The 16,291-nt window shown below is 36.8% G+C and overlaps 1 protein-coding gene across 3 annotated transcripts in view; it reads left to right on the top strand.

Moving 5' to 3' along the window:
- The window catches only part of LOC104906669 (phosphatidylinositol-3-phosphatase myotubularin-1), a 47,125-nt gene extending 34,560 nt beyond the window's left edge, over positions 1-12,565 (top strand). For 2 of the 3 annotated variants that reach the window (XM_010695454.3, XM_048642978.2), the window contains exons 15-19: positions 3,094-3,318; positions 6,091-6,150; positions 6,240-6,304; positions 10,759-11,038; positions 11,637-12,565. In XM_010695454.3, the coding sequence (XP_010693756.1) occupies positions 3,094-3,318; positions 6,091-6,150; positions 6,240-6,304; positions 10,759-11,038; positions 11,637-12,149 (1,143 nt within the window). In that variant the 3' untranslated portion in view covers positions 12,150-12,565. The remainder of the gene's footprint in view (positions 1-3,093; positions 3,319-6,090; positions 6,151-6,239; positions 6,305-10,758; positions 11,039-11,636) is intronic. The other variant, XM_048642977.1, reaches the window with a different exon arrangement.
- Positions 12,566-16,291: the final 3,726 nt, after the last annotated feature.

The following is a 16,291-nucleotide window of genomic DNA, read 5'->3' as shown; positions in this document are numbered from 1 at the left end:
TGTTTTATTAGTTGACTTGAGGAATAATTTAGTAGTTTGTTAGGGAAAGAAGTCTATATATAGTGGTAATGAGAAAGAAGAAAGCATGTTTAATATTGATAAGAAATTGGGTGAGCTTTTAAGAGTTCAATGAGAGAGAACAAGCCTCTCGAAAGGTTGTAATTATCGTTTATATTGCTGTAATTTCAGTTTATGAGTTAAATCTTCTCTTTCTGCTTAATCTCTACCATTACTATCGTCCAAGCTATATTAAATCATAGCGGTTAGCCGGTTACCAATAATAGAAAAAGCAACATTGTGTAGATTGAAAAGAAACTAACCAAAAAGAAAAGTGTGTAGATTAAAAACAAACAAAGGGAGTAATAAAGAGATTTTATCATTTGAGAAAATATCAATTGAGATTTATGTGGAAAATTTAAGATATTAGGAGTATTATTTTGCAGATGTTGTATCTGTATCTGCGTGCTGGTGTATTTTAGGATATTTGCGCACCCCAAATAGAGTTTAGGAAGTCTGTTTTTTATTTTATTATGAATCAAGGATTTCTTATATAGCTAGAGCGGCCTTCACAAATTGCAAATACTAATTTATCGAATTGAAGCTAAAATAGAGTTTAGGAAGTTTGTTTTTTACTTTATTATGAATCAAGGATTTCTTATATTTCTAGAGCGGCCTTCACAAATTGCAAATACTAATTAATCGAATTGAAGCTATAACGTCATCGTTTGCCAGAATCGAAATATATGCGAGATCCTGGTCACAATTTGTATCGATTAAACAAATCGTTGGAATCCCTAAAGTAACACATTCACGAAGGGCTGTATATTCTTCTTGTTGATCAATAATGATTACAATATCTGGTAACCATGTCATATATTTGATCCCACCCACATATATGTTTGCAAGTGAGATGATTGTCACTTCAGTTGCATCTCTCTTTGGGAGGCGAGCGAGTCTCCCCGCCTTTGTTCCAATATCAAGTCCCTGAATTTATGAAGTGTCGTTTATGTCGTGAACCAATTCGTTAACATACCTCCAAGCCTTCCAAAATTTCCTTGCACTCAGATCTATTTAATACTCGTACCCAATTCCATGTAACATACAAGACGACCTATTTACATTCTCTATATAAGAATCAGTATGAAAAAGCTAAGGTGCATTCCAGCAATAGGATGTTGGTGCGCCTAGTAGCGTCGTGGTGCACCTCATTGCAACGAAGGAAAATTAAACAGATGTATGAAACTTATACTTCCTCCGTATCACATAAGATGCTACACTTTCCTAAATGGGATGTTTCAAATAAGATCTTAGACTCTTTTTTCTTTCCTTATTTAGTAAGTTTTGGAATGTAAAATTACTTAAATACCTTTTATGCGATTACATACTCTAATATAAAACAATTAAACTAATAGACCTACTTATTCTTTCTCCTAACTACTCCATGATATCTTCTAGCCACCACCCTTCTTCCACAACCCACACCCTCAACCCATCTTCTGTTCTCGCAATCGTCACACCTTCCTCCTCCTCCTCCTCCTCCTCCCTCTCTCCCTTGTCGACGCTCAGCCAACCAATAACCTTGGTTGCCTCCGTAACTCCCTCCTTTAATCTCTCTCCTCTCGACCTTTCTCGCCTTGGCTTCTTCCTCCTCTCTCAAGAATCCCTCCTCAAAGTGCGCGATTGGAAAGGCGCAAAGAGACCATTTGATGGAAGAGAGAAAGGGGTCAATTGAGATTGGAAAACCCTAATTTGCAGTCTTTGTAAGTGATTAACTTATGATCTTCATCAGTTGCAATAGAATAATTACGGGAATGAAAATGAAAAGGTAAAGGAAACAGGGTAATATTAGTATTTAATATCACTATGAAAGAAGGCAGCAAAAGCTTTAGGAGTAAACTTGAATTCATCTTCATCCCAACTTTATTTTTGGGTTTTAATCTCAGTAAACTCAACATACAATAGTAACTCATTTGGAACAAATTTTAATTCTCCCCCAATTTCGATCTCATTGTCTAAAATCCCTAAGTTCGATCTCATTTCTCTCTTCGTCTATCTCCTCTCTCTTCTCCAATTCATAAATTTTTCAATTTCGATTGTGAGAACTGAGAAGTAGAGAGGAGAGAGAGAGAGCAATTATTGAAGATAATGGAGAAATCTCCAGCCATGTTAATGGTGGCCGTTGTTTTCTTGTTTTCAAGTGGTTTGAATGGTTTTTCTGGTGGTGGAGTTTGGGGTTCGAATGGTGGCTGTGGGATTCGAATGCTGGCTGTGGGATTCCAATGCTGGTGGGGTTGGCTGTGGGTTTGAAATGGTGGTGCTGTGGGTTTGAAATCTTCGGTCTTTATTAGTTTACCCGTATTCCTTTTTAGGATGTCCCTTATTAATATACCAATTTCTTTTGTTTCTATTTTTTGAATGGGACCACTAACTTTCCATCATACATACATTCAACTTTGACATAAAATAATAGTTTCTCTTTTCTTCTATGTCCCACAATATTGTTTCTCCTAAAAACTTTGTGCAAAAGAAACGGGTAAACTAATAAAGACCGGAGGGAGTATGCTATAAGCAACTTGTGTGTTCAAACAAATTTACAGACATGTTGAAAAACTGTGACCTGGGAGCATGATGTGTATTATGTTCTGGGGTGCCACAATATTGATTGCACAAATATACTACTTTGAAGATGTTCAAATTTGACAGAATGTAATCTCTAATTAAAAATCATCTAAAAGAGATTACTAGAAAATTAAAAGGTTATTAGAGCTCTAAGTCCCCGACAAACCTAAACAAGTGAGCGAGGAAGAAGTATTAGACCTTCCTCCCCAAAATAATGAGGGATTAATTGAGCTTGTGCTGTGTATGTGTGCTACTATATTTAGTGATTGGGTGAAAGCAAGCTTTTTCTGTGTCTATCTTTTACAACATTATCTATGGCCAAAAAGCTGAGATATTAGGGGCCTTTCTGCGCTGCTAATGTTATGTGAAAGTCATAGATCGACTTAAGACTTCAAATCTATACTAAGTGTTCATTAGGTAAGAGTTTCTAAATATGTGGGTCTGACTTTGTTAATTGTGTTTTGTCATGTTCAGGCACTTGTTGAGAAAGATTGGCTTGCTTTTGGTCATCCGTTTTCTGACCGTATTGGGCTCCCTACTTTATCTGGAAGTGGTAATACGCCAGTAGAATTGTCACGACAGTCTACCACTGGTAGTTTCCATTCGCCTTCAATACGTCAGCAGTCTGGATCTTTTACACAGCCATCTGGCTCTTCACACACACACAGTTCGAACAGCTATTCTCCTATCTTTTTGCAGGTAAGTCTTCTCCCATTCTTCGACTGACCACTGGTGCTAGAGATTGTAATTCTACTTTTCCTGGACTAGCATGTGGATTGAGGGCCTAAACATTGTTTCCGCTCCAGACTCCAATGTTTGTCTTACGAGTGGAACAGTTGTTCATTGTGCTGAATCCTGTCTCATAGTTTTACTTGTCTGATTTGGCATAAATAGAACATTAGAATCATTTCAATTTCTGATTGAAGAAAGGTATCTCATAAAAGATGTAGTATTCACTTGTCCCCTTACTTTTGTATGTTGCCTGTGAACTATCAATCTTAACTTATTCTTGCACAGTTAGACTTAGCATGCCGGATATGACTGTGCATGTCGTATTGTCAAGAACACGGAAAAAAACCGCGGTCGCGTTCGCGGTAACGGCCAAATAGAACGTCTCAATGGCGTGAATTTTGTGAAAAAATTCACATAAGCAGTGTTTTAACTTTGTTTTGTTACCAATACAATATTTTGGGTACTTTTGATGATATTTTAACACACAAGTCTTTACAAGAGCTTGTGAACAAGTAAAATGGAAAATACTCATGTTTTTTTGGTGCAATTGTAAAGTTGTGACTCTGTGTGGAATAAAAAGAAAAAGAGAATGAAAAAAAGGGAATGAAAAATAAAAAATAAAAAAAAAGAAGACAGAGAACAAGCGAGATATTTTATCTCAGTTCTCATTTCTCATGTGACTCGCAGTCACAAAATAAAATGAAAAATAGAAGAAACAAGAAGAGAGAGAAAAGAAGAAGAATCATCAGATTGATGAAAGAGAACCAACCTGCTTCAACAACAGCCGCCGTCCACCGGCAGCTATGATGCCAGAAGCATCCGAAGATATATCGCCGGCATTTTCTGTTGTGACCGGCGAAGCAGGGGCCATCATTTACCTCCCATACGCATATTAGGGTTTTTTTGTAAATTAGTGGTTTCTTTAAAATTAGGGTTTCCATTTTAGACTGCAATCTGAAGTAATTAAATGAAATTACTTTAGGGTTTTTTTGTTGAATTAGAGCATGAAGAAGCTTGGTAAGATTAATTCGAGAAATTTTAGTCAGATTTATGCTTTTCTCACTTTTCCTTCTTTCCCTTGCGTTTTAATACAAAGCGGCCAAGAAACCATTTTAGAACGCCGCAAATCCGTTGCATAACGGAAGAACGGCCGAGTTTGGTGTGAATTTCCTGCCACCATTCTAGAACGGGTTTTCTGGGAACGACAACTCTCAAACCCGTTACAGAGCGCCCATTCTAGAACGCAATGGCCGAGTTTTTCTTCCCTGGTCTAGAGGCAAATTGTTTATCAATTGTGTGTTTACTTTCTACTGGTTGCGCTCCTTTGTCTGGTACTGGTACCTGTTGTAACATGGGAGATCAAATCTCAGTTGGGCAAGAATATATATCATTTCCTTAGAAGTACTTTTTTTTTTCCAAATTAGTTGATCCTGACAATTTGCAATTCGAAGTATATCTGTGTGCATCTGTACTCTGGAGTATCTAGGAAAAGTGACTGTATCAAGGCTGTCCTGTAAAAAAATTCTACTGGTTGGGTAAGGCTGGATGATGCCTGCTGGGACATGGGGAATAGAATTTTAAGGATTACAGTTCTGTAGAAATCCATCTTTTTCATTAAATCGAGTTCTGATAATTTGTGGTTCCATAGATGTTGATATTACATTCAATTAAGGTAAAATCTGCTTTACTTCGACACCCTCTTTCACCTTGGGTGTCGTGTGTCTACTCGACACGACACGTGACACCACGCTCGACACTGCCTGGAAGAAGTGTCCGAGTTGGGTATCAGAGAAGTATCGAAGAGAGGTGTCGAAATCGCCCACTGAAATTGCAAAGGAGAAATTACAGATCTAGGGCTTGGATGACAAACCCTAAATGTGAAATTGGAAAGAGAGGAGACCGGCATTAGGGAAATACCATGGGGATTTTGCTTTTCGATCAATTTCAAACTGGAAGGAGGGCTCCATTGTTATCCGATGCTATGATGTGATTGACAGAGAGGGGGAGAACGAAGAGAACTGAAGAAGATGAAAGAAAGAGATAGAAGGTGAAAGGGTGGGAGCCTGGGAGGTCAAAACGTGGGTTCTGGAAAATACTACTAAAAGCTTGAAATGTTATAAAGAAAAGCAAAATAAATACTTATTAAATGTCTGCATTGACAGTTGACTATTGGAACGAGTGTGTATTGGAACATGACCCTCAACTTATTAAACCAGCATGAAAAATAAATGTCTGCTATTCTTTAATTATAATAATTTTCAAGGTAAAATTTTAAATTCTACCTAATTTTTAATAATTTTACAACTTTTTTTTTAAGGAAAAAAAGGTGTGGATTTTTTTCTGACACTTATACGATACCCGTGTCTATAAAACTGGTCAAGACACTCTTTTGACCGTATCCCCGTATCGGCCATACTTTTGGAGTATAGTGTCGGATCCTCCGATCCCTACTTGGATACGACACCCATATCCGTGTCGGAGTAACATAGGGTAAAATAATAGCATTTACAGTGCACCGCAGCATTAGTTAATCTTGAATCCTTCAGCAAGGAACCACCCCTGGCTCCCCTCCGAACATCATGCTAGATCTCGTCCTTTTAACACTTTGCTTCCCTTTTCCTTTTCCGTCTCTTTATTTTGTTCATTTTTTCCCGTTATTATCCTATTGTGAAGGATGGCAATATGCTGTGGTGATGCAAGCATTTTCAGAGACCTAAATCTTAATTTTATTTGTTGCAGTGGGTTGATTGTGTTTCACAGTTATTAAGAATGTATCCGTCTGCTTTTGAATTTTCCTCGGTAGGTCCAGCAGTCCTCTTGCGTGGTATAGTTTAATGCTGAACTGCTGAAGAGCTGATATGTTGTTTTAATTCCTTTGTGAACTGTAGACATTTTTGGTTGAGTTCTTGGATTGCGTGCTCTCTTGTCGCTTTGGAAATTTTCTGTGTAACAGGTATTCTTCAATCTTATGTATTTCTTAAATGAGTGATGTTGTACATTGGGGTGGGTTATTTATGGTATCCCATGCTGAAAGTTTTTTATAAATTTTGGGCTGCCTCTTATGACAATTGTCTCTACAATCATATATACTACCCCTATAATAGATAAGTAGCTAAATCTCTATATATCCTTTTTTTGTGCTGCTCCTTGCCAGCTACTGTCAGTGTAGTCATGTATATCAACACGTTTGATAAATAACTAGCTAGAAGACTATTTTGGTGTACGTTTGATAAATTACTTGCTAGAAGACTATTTTGGTGGTCTCTTAAAACAATCCCCTCTTCATATATTACAACCTATTCAAAAGACCTTTGTGAGTATCCTGTTGAGATTTGTACATTACTTGTTTCTTTGCTCCATGTAATTTATGGTTATTTCTTTTGCTAAAGTAATGGATCATATGAAGAATGTAATACTAAGGAATAGCATGCCGAAATACCCAAAATATTTCAGATATCAAAATGGCAAAATCACCTCAAAGTATGATCAGAATGAGAATCATGGCTACAAGACATTATATCTGGTTAATACGTCTGGTCTTTTGGTGTTTAAATTATTGCAAGCCTCAAAAAGTGAAGGAACGATGAAAATTGAAAGGAATAACATTGAGATTCTTCTTGATTCTCTTGAATCACCCAGCTACTAATCCCCACTCTCATTTCACAATTATGTGCCCCTGTAAATGTTCAGTCCCAGGATATCTATCTAACTCTAAGGTATGTGACTTGCAATGTCGATTGAAAGACTACTGTGACAAAGCAGCGAAGCTTAGGAATTTGATCGATTTAGAGAGCTGACTGCCATGGCAGATTCTGTTCTAATGGTGGTGTTTGGCTAAGGGTGCAAGAGAGTGGGATCATAATAATATAATATGGTGAGTAAACCCTAACTTCGAAAGACGAGGGTGGATGATATATTTAATCCTACTAAAAGACTAAATTAAGGTGCGTAAATTAAAAGAAAAAAAGGATAGTACTTAGCTAGGTAGCACCAATACGGATACGGGGACGGGGACAGAAAATGGGAAAATGAAAATTTCTAAAAATGGGTACGGCTTGGATTCGGAAAAAAAAAATTAATGAATAATATTACAAAAAAAATTCATACACATAATCTCAAAAAAAATTGGTGCAAAAAAATTAAACGAAATATAAATAAAAATTTAAAGTTTATATGGGGTTATAAAGTTAAAAGTTATAGATGATTAGGTTCAAATAAAAACATAAAAGAAAGAAAAGAAACAAATAAATTGAACTAGAGAAAGTCAAAGGGCTGCAAACTTGCAGCACACTATAGGCAATAACTATAAAAAAACAAGTGTTGGACAGCTGTATTACAGTATTAGCACTGTCCCCTCTTTCACGTGACTTAATTCCTTAACCCTTCCCCACCCCCTCCCCTCCCCTCCCCTCCCCATTTTCAAATTAAAAAAAAGGTAGACCAGTAGATAACTAGACATTTCCCGATGAATCCCGCCGGCATGGGGGACGTCATAAAGCTTCTAACCCTGTCCCCAAGACGACCCCAACGTTTTCTTTAGCCATCCCCAACTACACCGGTCGTCTCCAAGTTCCAGATACGGCTTGGGCACGTATTTTTGCCGTATCCGTCCCGTCCCGTCCCGGGTACGGGATACGGGATACGGCAGGTGGGAGAAGTACCCATGAGGCCATGCTTCATAGGTACTTAGTTGATTTCCGATAAAGAATTTAATCCCCACAAATATCAAACTAAGGGTTGGATAGGCTTTTATGTGAATTCTATAAAGAATTTAATCACCAAGAATAACATAAAAGATTCGAATTGTTTGATTAGCGTAAAGGCAAAGCCACCAACTAAACAAGACAAAACTGGATAGTGCTTAGGTGAATCATGATAAAGGCAACGCCACCACGAAAAACACACTAAGGGTTTGAATGCGTAAAGGCTAAGCCACCAGCAATTAGATTTGGATGAATACTCAATGTACTCGAAATTAATCACTCTATATTAATCTGTATTGTTAATGATCGAAAATAGCCTTTAAATAGGCGTTACAAAGACCTAATTATACTAGGACTAGAAAACATAAAAGATAACTAATAAACTAAAAGATAAACTAACTAACTAAAACTCCTAACTAGCTGAATCAAATAAAACCTTTCCCAATTAGGATAGTGAACTATACTACTAGAATTCTAACTAAACTATAATTCTAATCCAACTAGGATTTGGACTACTAATCCAACCAGAATTAGGATTTCAACTTATACTCCTAATACAACTAGGAGTTCTAATCCTACTAGAACTAGGATTTCACAAATTCCATTCCTACTAGGACTAGGATCACAACACAAGAATCCTAATAGAACTAGAAAACTATGAAGAGTCATAATGGAACTTGAACTCCATGAAAACCTTAAAGAAGCTTCGAAAATCATCATGACTCTTTCCATGAGTATCCAAGAACAAGGATCCATATTGTCTCATGCATCAGTAGGGGATAATAATACTTTCTGAAATTTTTCCTGTTTCTGTAATCACCTCCATGATTTTGATGAGAATTTTTATGGTGGTTAATAATACTTTCTGTATAAACTGTGTAAATTGAAAGTTTGGACAAAACATTATTGAAATTATATGAACTTAATCTGGAAAATATTTTCTTCCGTTCTTTGTTAGTAGTGATCACTGACCACATACCCCTTGGGAACGCATATTATAACATTGATATTGATATATTTCTGAAATGGAAATTTTTGGTATACAAATTGGATCAGTAAAAGTGGTTTTTGGTAACAAAACAGACCATAGATGGAGTTGATCATTCACTACAATACCTTAACAAGTCAAAGTACTAAATAGAAAGAAAAGCAAACAAAGTTTTCAGATTAACCCACTAGAATCCAAATGTTATTCCAAAACTAATTAAATAAAGAAGCATCTAAATGGAAAGAGAACAGATGAAGAAAATAAAATAAAGGCAGACAAATTTACCGGCAAGCAGTGGGCGAACATCGGTGACCAACGGCAAGGTCCAATATCGAGCAGAGGGTCAAGGTTGAGTGTCTCTGGTGTTTCCTAGATCCCCACGCAAAAGAAAAGCAGAGTGCCGAGCAAAAACGTGGAAATATTTTCAAAAAAAGGGGGCGGTGGCTTACACGCGCGGCTCAACCCCAAAAGTGGCGGCCTCATGCGCCTCGAGACAAGGCGCTCTAAAGCGCGCCCCTCTGTGCGCGTATTGTTGTGCGCCTCACTTGGGCCGATGGATGCGTTTTGCTCGATGACTAGGCTCACCTTGCCTCTAGACGCGCTTTTTTGGAACTAAGAATGAAAGTGGAACAAATTTACAGATGTGGAATGAATGTGGAACAAATTATCTTTTGAAGGTGGTGCCTTACAAAGTATTGGAATTTATGTTTTTCAAACTACTCCATCGTGATATCTAAGCAGTTGCAGCAGAAGATGTCAAAAATTTCTTGTGGTGTACACAGTTGGCGGAATGGTTGGTTACTTTATGCAGGGAAGAGCCTCAAAAATACTGTTGCTAACCCACTTACTCCTTTTGGAAACTTTTTTTCTTTGTATATGTAGGGAAATACCTTTTTTCTAATTTAGTGCAGCAATCAGGAAACATCTGTGTTATTATGACTTGGAATACTGGGTGTTTATTTTGTGGGAACTTAATGCAACACAGGGTACAACCCAGAATACTGGTATGACATTGCTGCACAATGAAGCCCCTCAGGGATGTTGTTCTGTTACTTTATTACCTTTGGAGAACAGCCTTTCTATGAGTTTTTATTGCTAGAGTATGGTTGTGTATGTGAAAATGCTGCAAATAATGGTAGGATTCTTACTAACCAGTTAGGTTCTCAGTGTTGTTTTATTCAAAGTATCCAATGAATTTCACCTATGTGAATGAATTTGTAGCTTATTCAGATCTATTGATCCAATATCTTGATACTTCCGTCTCACATTTCCCATTTCTCTGTCCAACCCATCAGTCTTTCTCACTTTCTCCCCACACTTTCTCTTACTATTTTCTCTCCCTACCATAAAATTTTATATGTTCTACTATTCTTATATTCCGTGCCAATCCCTTATATGAAGAAAAATATGGGACTGAGTAATGTCTAATGAGTTATGTTACACAATGATTATGATTATAGCAATGTCATACAACCTGAATAGTGATTTTTTTTTTATGATGGTTGTATTTCTGTTTGTGACGCTACCAAAATGATTTGGCATCGGTATGATCATTGTATGTGCCTTCATTGGAATTTGATGTGATGTGACTTGAAGTATTTTTAAAGTCTATAATATGTCTCTGTGGATGAGAGAAAGTGATGGAGTTCCTTACACTTACCTGTTCGTACCATGAAACTTGAAAATTTGATCGATTATTTTTATTATTATTTGTAGTGAAAGGGAAAGACAACAATTTGGGGTTTCTGATGCATGTGGATGCTTGTGGAGCTACTTGGCTGAATTGCATTCCTCTGATGGTCAATCACATGTTCACTTCAATCTTTTTTATGATCCAATGAAACATGATGGTCCACTGCTACCTCCGGCAGCAGCTCTTGCTCCTACATTATGGCCGCAGTTCCACCTTCGCTGGGCCTGTCCTAAAGAAGTCGAGGCTGGTGACATTGAAGCTAAATGTAGAAGCATGGATAGCAAATTATCTGATTTGCAGAAGGTAACTGGTGTCTTGTGCTTTATATGAACATCATGACTTTACTGCTTAATACCCAAACCTTTAGATGGGCCACAACCTGAGAAAGGGGGAAGGGAGAGGTAGGGTGGAAGGCTTTCTTTGTTTAGTCAATCTACGCAGGGTGAATCGGTTCCTTAAGAACTGCCGAAAGGGCTGCCGTCTGATGGGTACACGAAAGTGACGAAGTTGCTTTGACTAAAGAACCGGAATTTGTGAATGTATATGGCTGTAAGAATTTAGTTTTGATATGGGGTGAGGGTGAGTGTGAGGAGAAGGGAGGATGTTATGATTAAATTAGATGAAAATGCAGAGAACAACTGCACAAGTGTCATGGAAAATTGAAGATAATGTGAAGTGGTTTTCCCTCTTCTTGTAACACTTGGACTTGATACTTGGATCTGTATATGTATCTGATCTATGTTCTTGAGTCCAAGTAACCCATCTCATGCTAAAATTATGATTATTATTAAAATTCACTCGGTATAACTAGGTCAGTCAAAGAAGTCAGTTTCGTTGTCCGTTTTATATTTCTCATCTGACAACTATTGGCTAGTTGCTGAGTACCCTTCTGTGCTTGCAGGCTAAAGATGCAGCAGAAAGGAAGACTTGGGAAGTTACAGCCGCCATGGAGTCTCTAGCCTCAGAGTTGAGAAATGAGAAGCAACTGAGTAGCTCTGCACTGCACTTGGCTAAAAATGCCAGCAAGGAAAATGCTGCTATTAAGCGTGCAATCCAGTCATTAGGCTGCAAGATTCACTTCTCAGGTAGTGGGGATACCACTATTGATGTTGAACACTGTGGAACAGAGTCCCCTCATAAATCATTCTACTCTCTTTCCAAACAACAATCTGTGAGAAAGTTGCCGTCTGATGAAAAGTCAGATCTCTCAATCTCCATCGGGCTAATGCATAATGATGATCTTCCAACTGATTCTTTTACTCGGATATGTGAATCCCTCTGCCCATTACATTCACCAGATGGTCGATGTAGGTGGCCTGAAGCAGGTTGTGCTCAGATTGGAAGCCAGTTTGTTGGTCTGAAGGCAAACTTTGATGCTTTTGATCGGTTATCTATAGATGATGGTTACTTTTGAAACCTGCAACTTCGAAGTTTTGAGCTAATTTTGGATTTAATGGAACTTTTACCAGTTCATTGTATATTCAGAACAAGGTATAGGAGACGTTGCAAGTAAAAAATCTTGTACAACACTTGCAACAAATAAAACTTGTGACCCATCTTTTGACTTGGGTTTTGGGATTGTATAGTTAAATATAGAGTTGGAAGCTCCGTTTCATCATAGACGTCTGTAATTCTTAACTGATCTTTCAAGGCCAGCTCTGTGACTGGGATTCTGCTTCCCATCTGCAAATTAAGTCGTGATAGATGACTATCTCAAGTCTTTCTGAAATACGGCATGATATTTTACAGCATACATGTATTCAGTAATAAGAAACCTGTATGACTTTGGTTACTAATTTCATTTAATTGTGAAAAACTTGTACTAGCATCTATTTTGTTTGGTAAAATATGTATACTCTGTTTCTTGCCAGCAATTGAACAATCAAGCTTCACAAGAGTCTGATCCATGTGAGAGATGGTCATTTTTTATAAATTCTAGTTTTGTTAGGATTTGTTTGTTTCCTAACTCTAGTAGGATTAATTATCCTAATTCTAGTAGGATTACAACTTTTGCTTATGTTAGGAGTTTTAAAGTTTCAAGAGTTAGAAACCCAAATCCTAGTTGGATTAGGATTCTAATTGGAGTAGAGTTATAATAGTAGTACGAGTCTAGATAGTGGGCACCAACTTGAGCTTGTTCTATATGGTTTAAGAGTTTGTTATTTCTTTGCTATCTTGTTTTTAGTTTCCTAGTCTTAGTAGGATTAGGATTGCTTTGTTTTCTGTTTTCACGCCTATATAAGGCTTTGTTTTCATTAATAAAAAGAGAATAGTAAGTTTTTTGAGTGTAAACAGTTCTTTGCTCATTTGTGTGAATCAGAGAGAAATTAGACCGTGATATTTGGAAGTTAAAAGCTGCAAATTCACAAAACGTTTGAGTTCCTAAGAGGGAATCTTTTGAGCAATTAAACACAAACCATTAGTTTAGGTTAAGAGCTAATCTTTTCATAATCTAATATCAGTTGAAGGTAATTAAGAGCAAATTCTTTCTTGCTGAAAACATATCAATCTAAGGGTTTGTTCTCCCCAACTTATTTTCAATTCAGTTCAATTCAGTTCAATTCAGTTCAATTCAGTTCAGTTCAGTTTAGTTCAGTTCAATTCAATTCAGCTCTGGACAATACTTTTACTCTCACATATCACCATTCATTTCAGTTTAATTCAATTCAGTTCAGTTTAGTTTAGTTCAATTGTTTTATACTAAAGAGAACAGGCCCTAAGTTAGTTTAATCGAAACACAAACGATAGTGTCGTAGGTTTTGTCGAACTAATATAGATTACTATTCGCAAATATATCTATTGGTACCGGAGAAAAGACATCTAAGACCCCTTGGTACTTAGACGTTATTGGAGAAGAAGAAAGAACAAGAAAATCGCCCATAACAAACAGATTTTTTTAGATAACTTTGAGCAACTCGTTCTCCCACCTCCGATCGATTTTTGGGTGATTCTTGAGCCTAAACTGGACTATCATTTGTCTACTTTATTTTTCTAAAACCTCGTATTATTTGAAGTTTATTTGCTATATATTCGAGACTGATCTTTCAAAGTAGTCTAAAATCGGGTGAATATGGTTTTGTGATAAAATAAACTACGAATTGCTGGTTTCAAATTTTTGCATAAAATTTTGATCGTGTGCTTATTACATATAGGGCTAAGTCTTGCAAAAATTTCGGATGGTTTGGAGACATAACGATTTCACAGCGAGCAATTACTTTCAATGTTAAATCCTGGCACATTGCGTCAGTTTCAGTGCTATGGAGTTTAAAGGTGTGTCATTCGATTTATTGGACGTTTTTCAAAAAATTGAAAGGGCTAACCAGAAAATAAAAGATCTCATATGTCCACAACCTTTGAAGAAAGGCTAGCACGAATTCAAAGGAGTAACATGAAGCTTCAAGATTTGATGCAACAACTAAGCGGAGAAAAGCAAGAAAATAAAACTAATAATCAAAACTACGTTGATGAATTTGTGGAAGAACGGTCACAAGCACTTCATGTTGTTGAGGATGAAGAAAAGATCGAAACCTTGTCTTGTTCAAAGAAGGAAGAAGAGAAGTTATCTTTGGATGATTTCGGTTCTATAGTTCAATCGTTGGATCAAGATGACTTCAAGATTGCATCTTTAGCTAGTAAACCTACCAAAGGTCCTATCTTTGTTGTTCCATGTGCGGAAAAAGCTTCCAAGCAGCGTGGGGTACAATATTATGAAGCATCTTCTACTGATTTTTGTTGTCATGATGTAGTTCTTTGTCGTACCCGTCCTCAAGCATCATGATTTATAGAAAATGACCATCTCTCACATGGATCACAGTCAGTATCTCAAGTTTGCCAATTACTACTATTAAAAATAGATCTTTTTTTTTTTTTTTACTTATAATCAGTTTTTTGTAAATTCTAACTTCCTAAACAGTTTAATTTCTTCAATCCGACTTGCGTGAACCCAGTTCACATTGAAAATATTGGGCATCAGGCCCAGGCACGTGCCCGCGACAAACACTATTGACTTTCATTTTCCCAAATTTGCGATTCACTCTCTCATATACTTCCAAACCGAAAATTCTCTCGCTCTAAAATTTTTACCTCTCTTCATTCAAATTATTTCTCAATTTCATACAAAACCTAAATTTACGTAAATCTCTTCACAATCGAATAATTATTCTCATTTGATTCAATAATTGTAACGCCATATTAATTCGAAATTGATTCTTCAACAATTTCTTTGTTCAATAATTGAGCAACTACGCTAGAAAATTAGAGTTTAATTGAGCAAATGGACACTACTTGTATGAAAAATCCAACTTCGTTTTTTCCGCTTTCTAAAGCGACGGAGTTAAAAGTCGTGGAAAAAAACCACTTTAGGCATAAGAATCGTTTACACATGTTTTTGGAGCTAAGAGTTATGATAAAAACATTTGTTTGCTTCATTGGAGGGCGCCACCGGTATGAAACATCCGATTTCATTTTTCTTATTCGGACTTGAGGAATATGTTGAGCATGGAAAAATGCCACTTTAGGCGCAAGAATCATCCATAAATGTCTTTCGAGCTAAGAGTTATAGTCAAAATACTTTTGACATTCAATGTAGGGCACTACTTGTACGGAAAATTCAGCTTCATTTTCGATATTATGAAGTGACAGAGCTGTGGAGTATGGAAATAAACCACTTTAGGCACAAGAATCGTTTATAAATATTTATTGGGCTAAGAATTATGCCAAAAACACTTTTGAGCTTCAATGCACGGCGAACCTGGTACGAAAAATCCGGCTTCATTTTTTCTCCATTGGACTTGAGGGGTATGTTGAGCATGGGAAAAAGCCACTTTAGGCGTAAGAATCAATCAGAAATGTTTTCCGAGATAAGAGTTATAGTCAAAATACTTTTCACGTTCAATTCAGGGCACTACTTGAATGGAAATCCAACTTCATTTTTTTTCACATTATGAAGTGACGGAGCTTTGGAGCATTGAAAAAAACCACTTTAGGCACAAGAATCGTTTAGAAATGTTTTTCGGGCTAACAGTTATGTCAAAAACAATTTTCAGATTATGTGAAAGGCGCAACTGGTAAGAAGAGTCCGACTTTATTTATTTCCATTCGTACTTGAGGAATCTGTTGAACTTTGAAAAATGCCACTTTAGGCGCAAGAATCAATCAAAAATGTTATTTGAGATAAGAGTTATTGGGAAATACTTTTCTTGTTATGGAACTACTTGTGAAGTGACGGAGCTACGGAACATGAAAAAAAACCACATTACGCATAAGAATCGTTTAGAAATGTTTTTCGGGCTAAAACTAATGATAAAAACACTTCTTCGCTTCAATGGATGACGCAACTGGTATGAAAAGTCTGAATTCATTTTTTTCCCTATTCGAACTTCAGGAATATGTGGAGCGTGGAAAAATGCCACATTAGGCGCAAAAATCAATCAGAAATGTTTTCCGAGATAAGAAATATATGCCAAAAAACTTTTCACGTTTAATGTAGGGCACTACTTGTACGAAAAATCCAACTTCATTTTTCCACATTATGAAGTAACGGAGCTGGGGAATTGA

The sequence above is a fragment of the Beta vulgaris genome, chromosome 4 (assembly GCF_026745355.1).
Source record: "Beta vulgaris subsp. vulgaris cultivar EL10 chromosome 4, EL10.2, whole genome shotgun sequence".
Classification (NCBI taxonomy): Eukaryota; Viridiplantae; Streptophyta; class Magnoliopsida; order Caryophyllales; family Amaranthaceae; genus Beta; species Beta vulgaris.
Note: the sequence above shows the minus strand (reverse complement) of the source record. Positions and strands in the feature narration are given on the sequence as shown.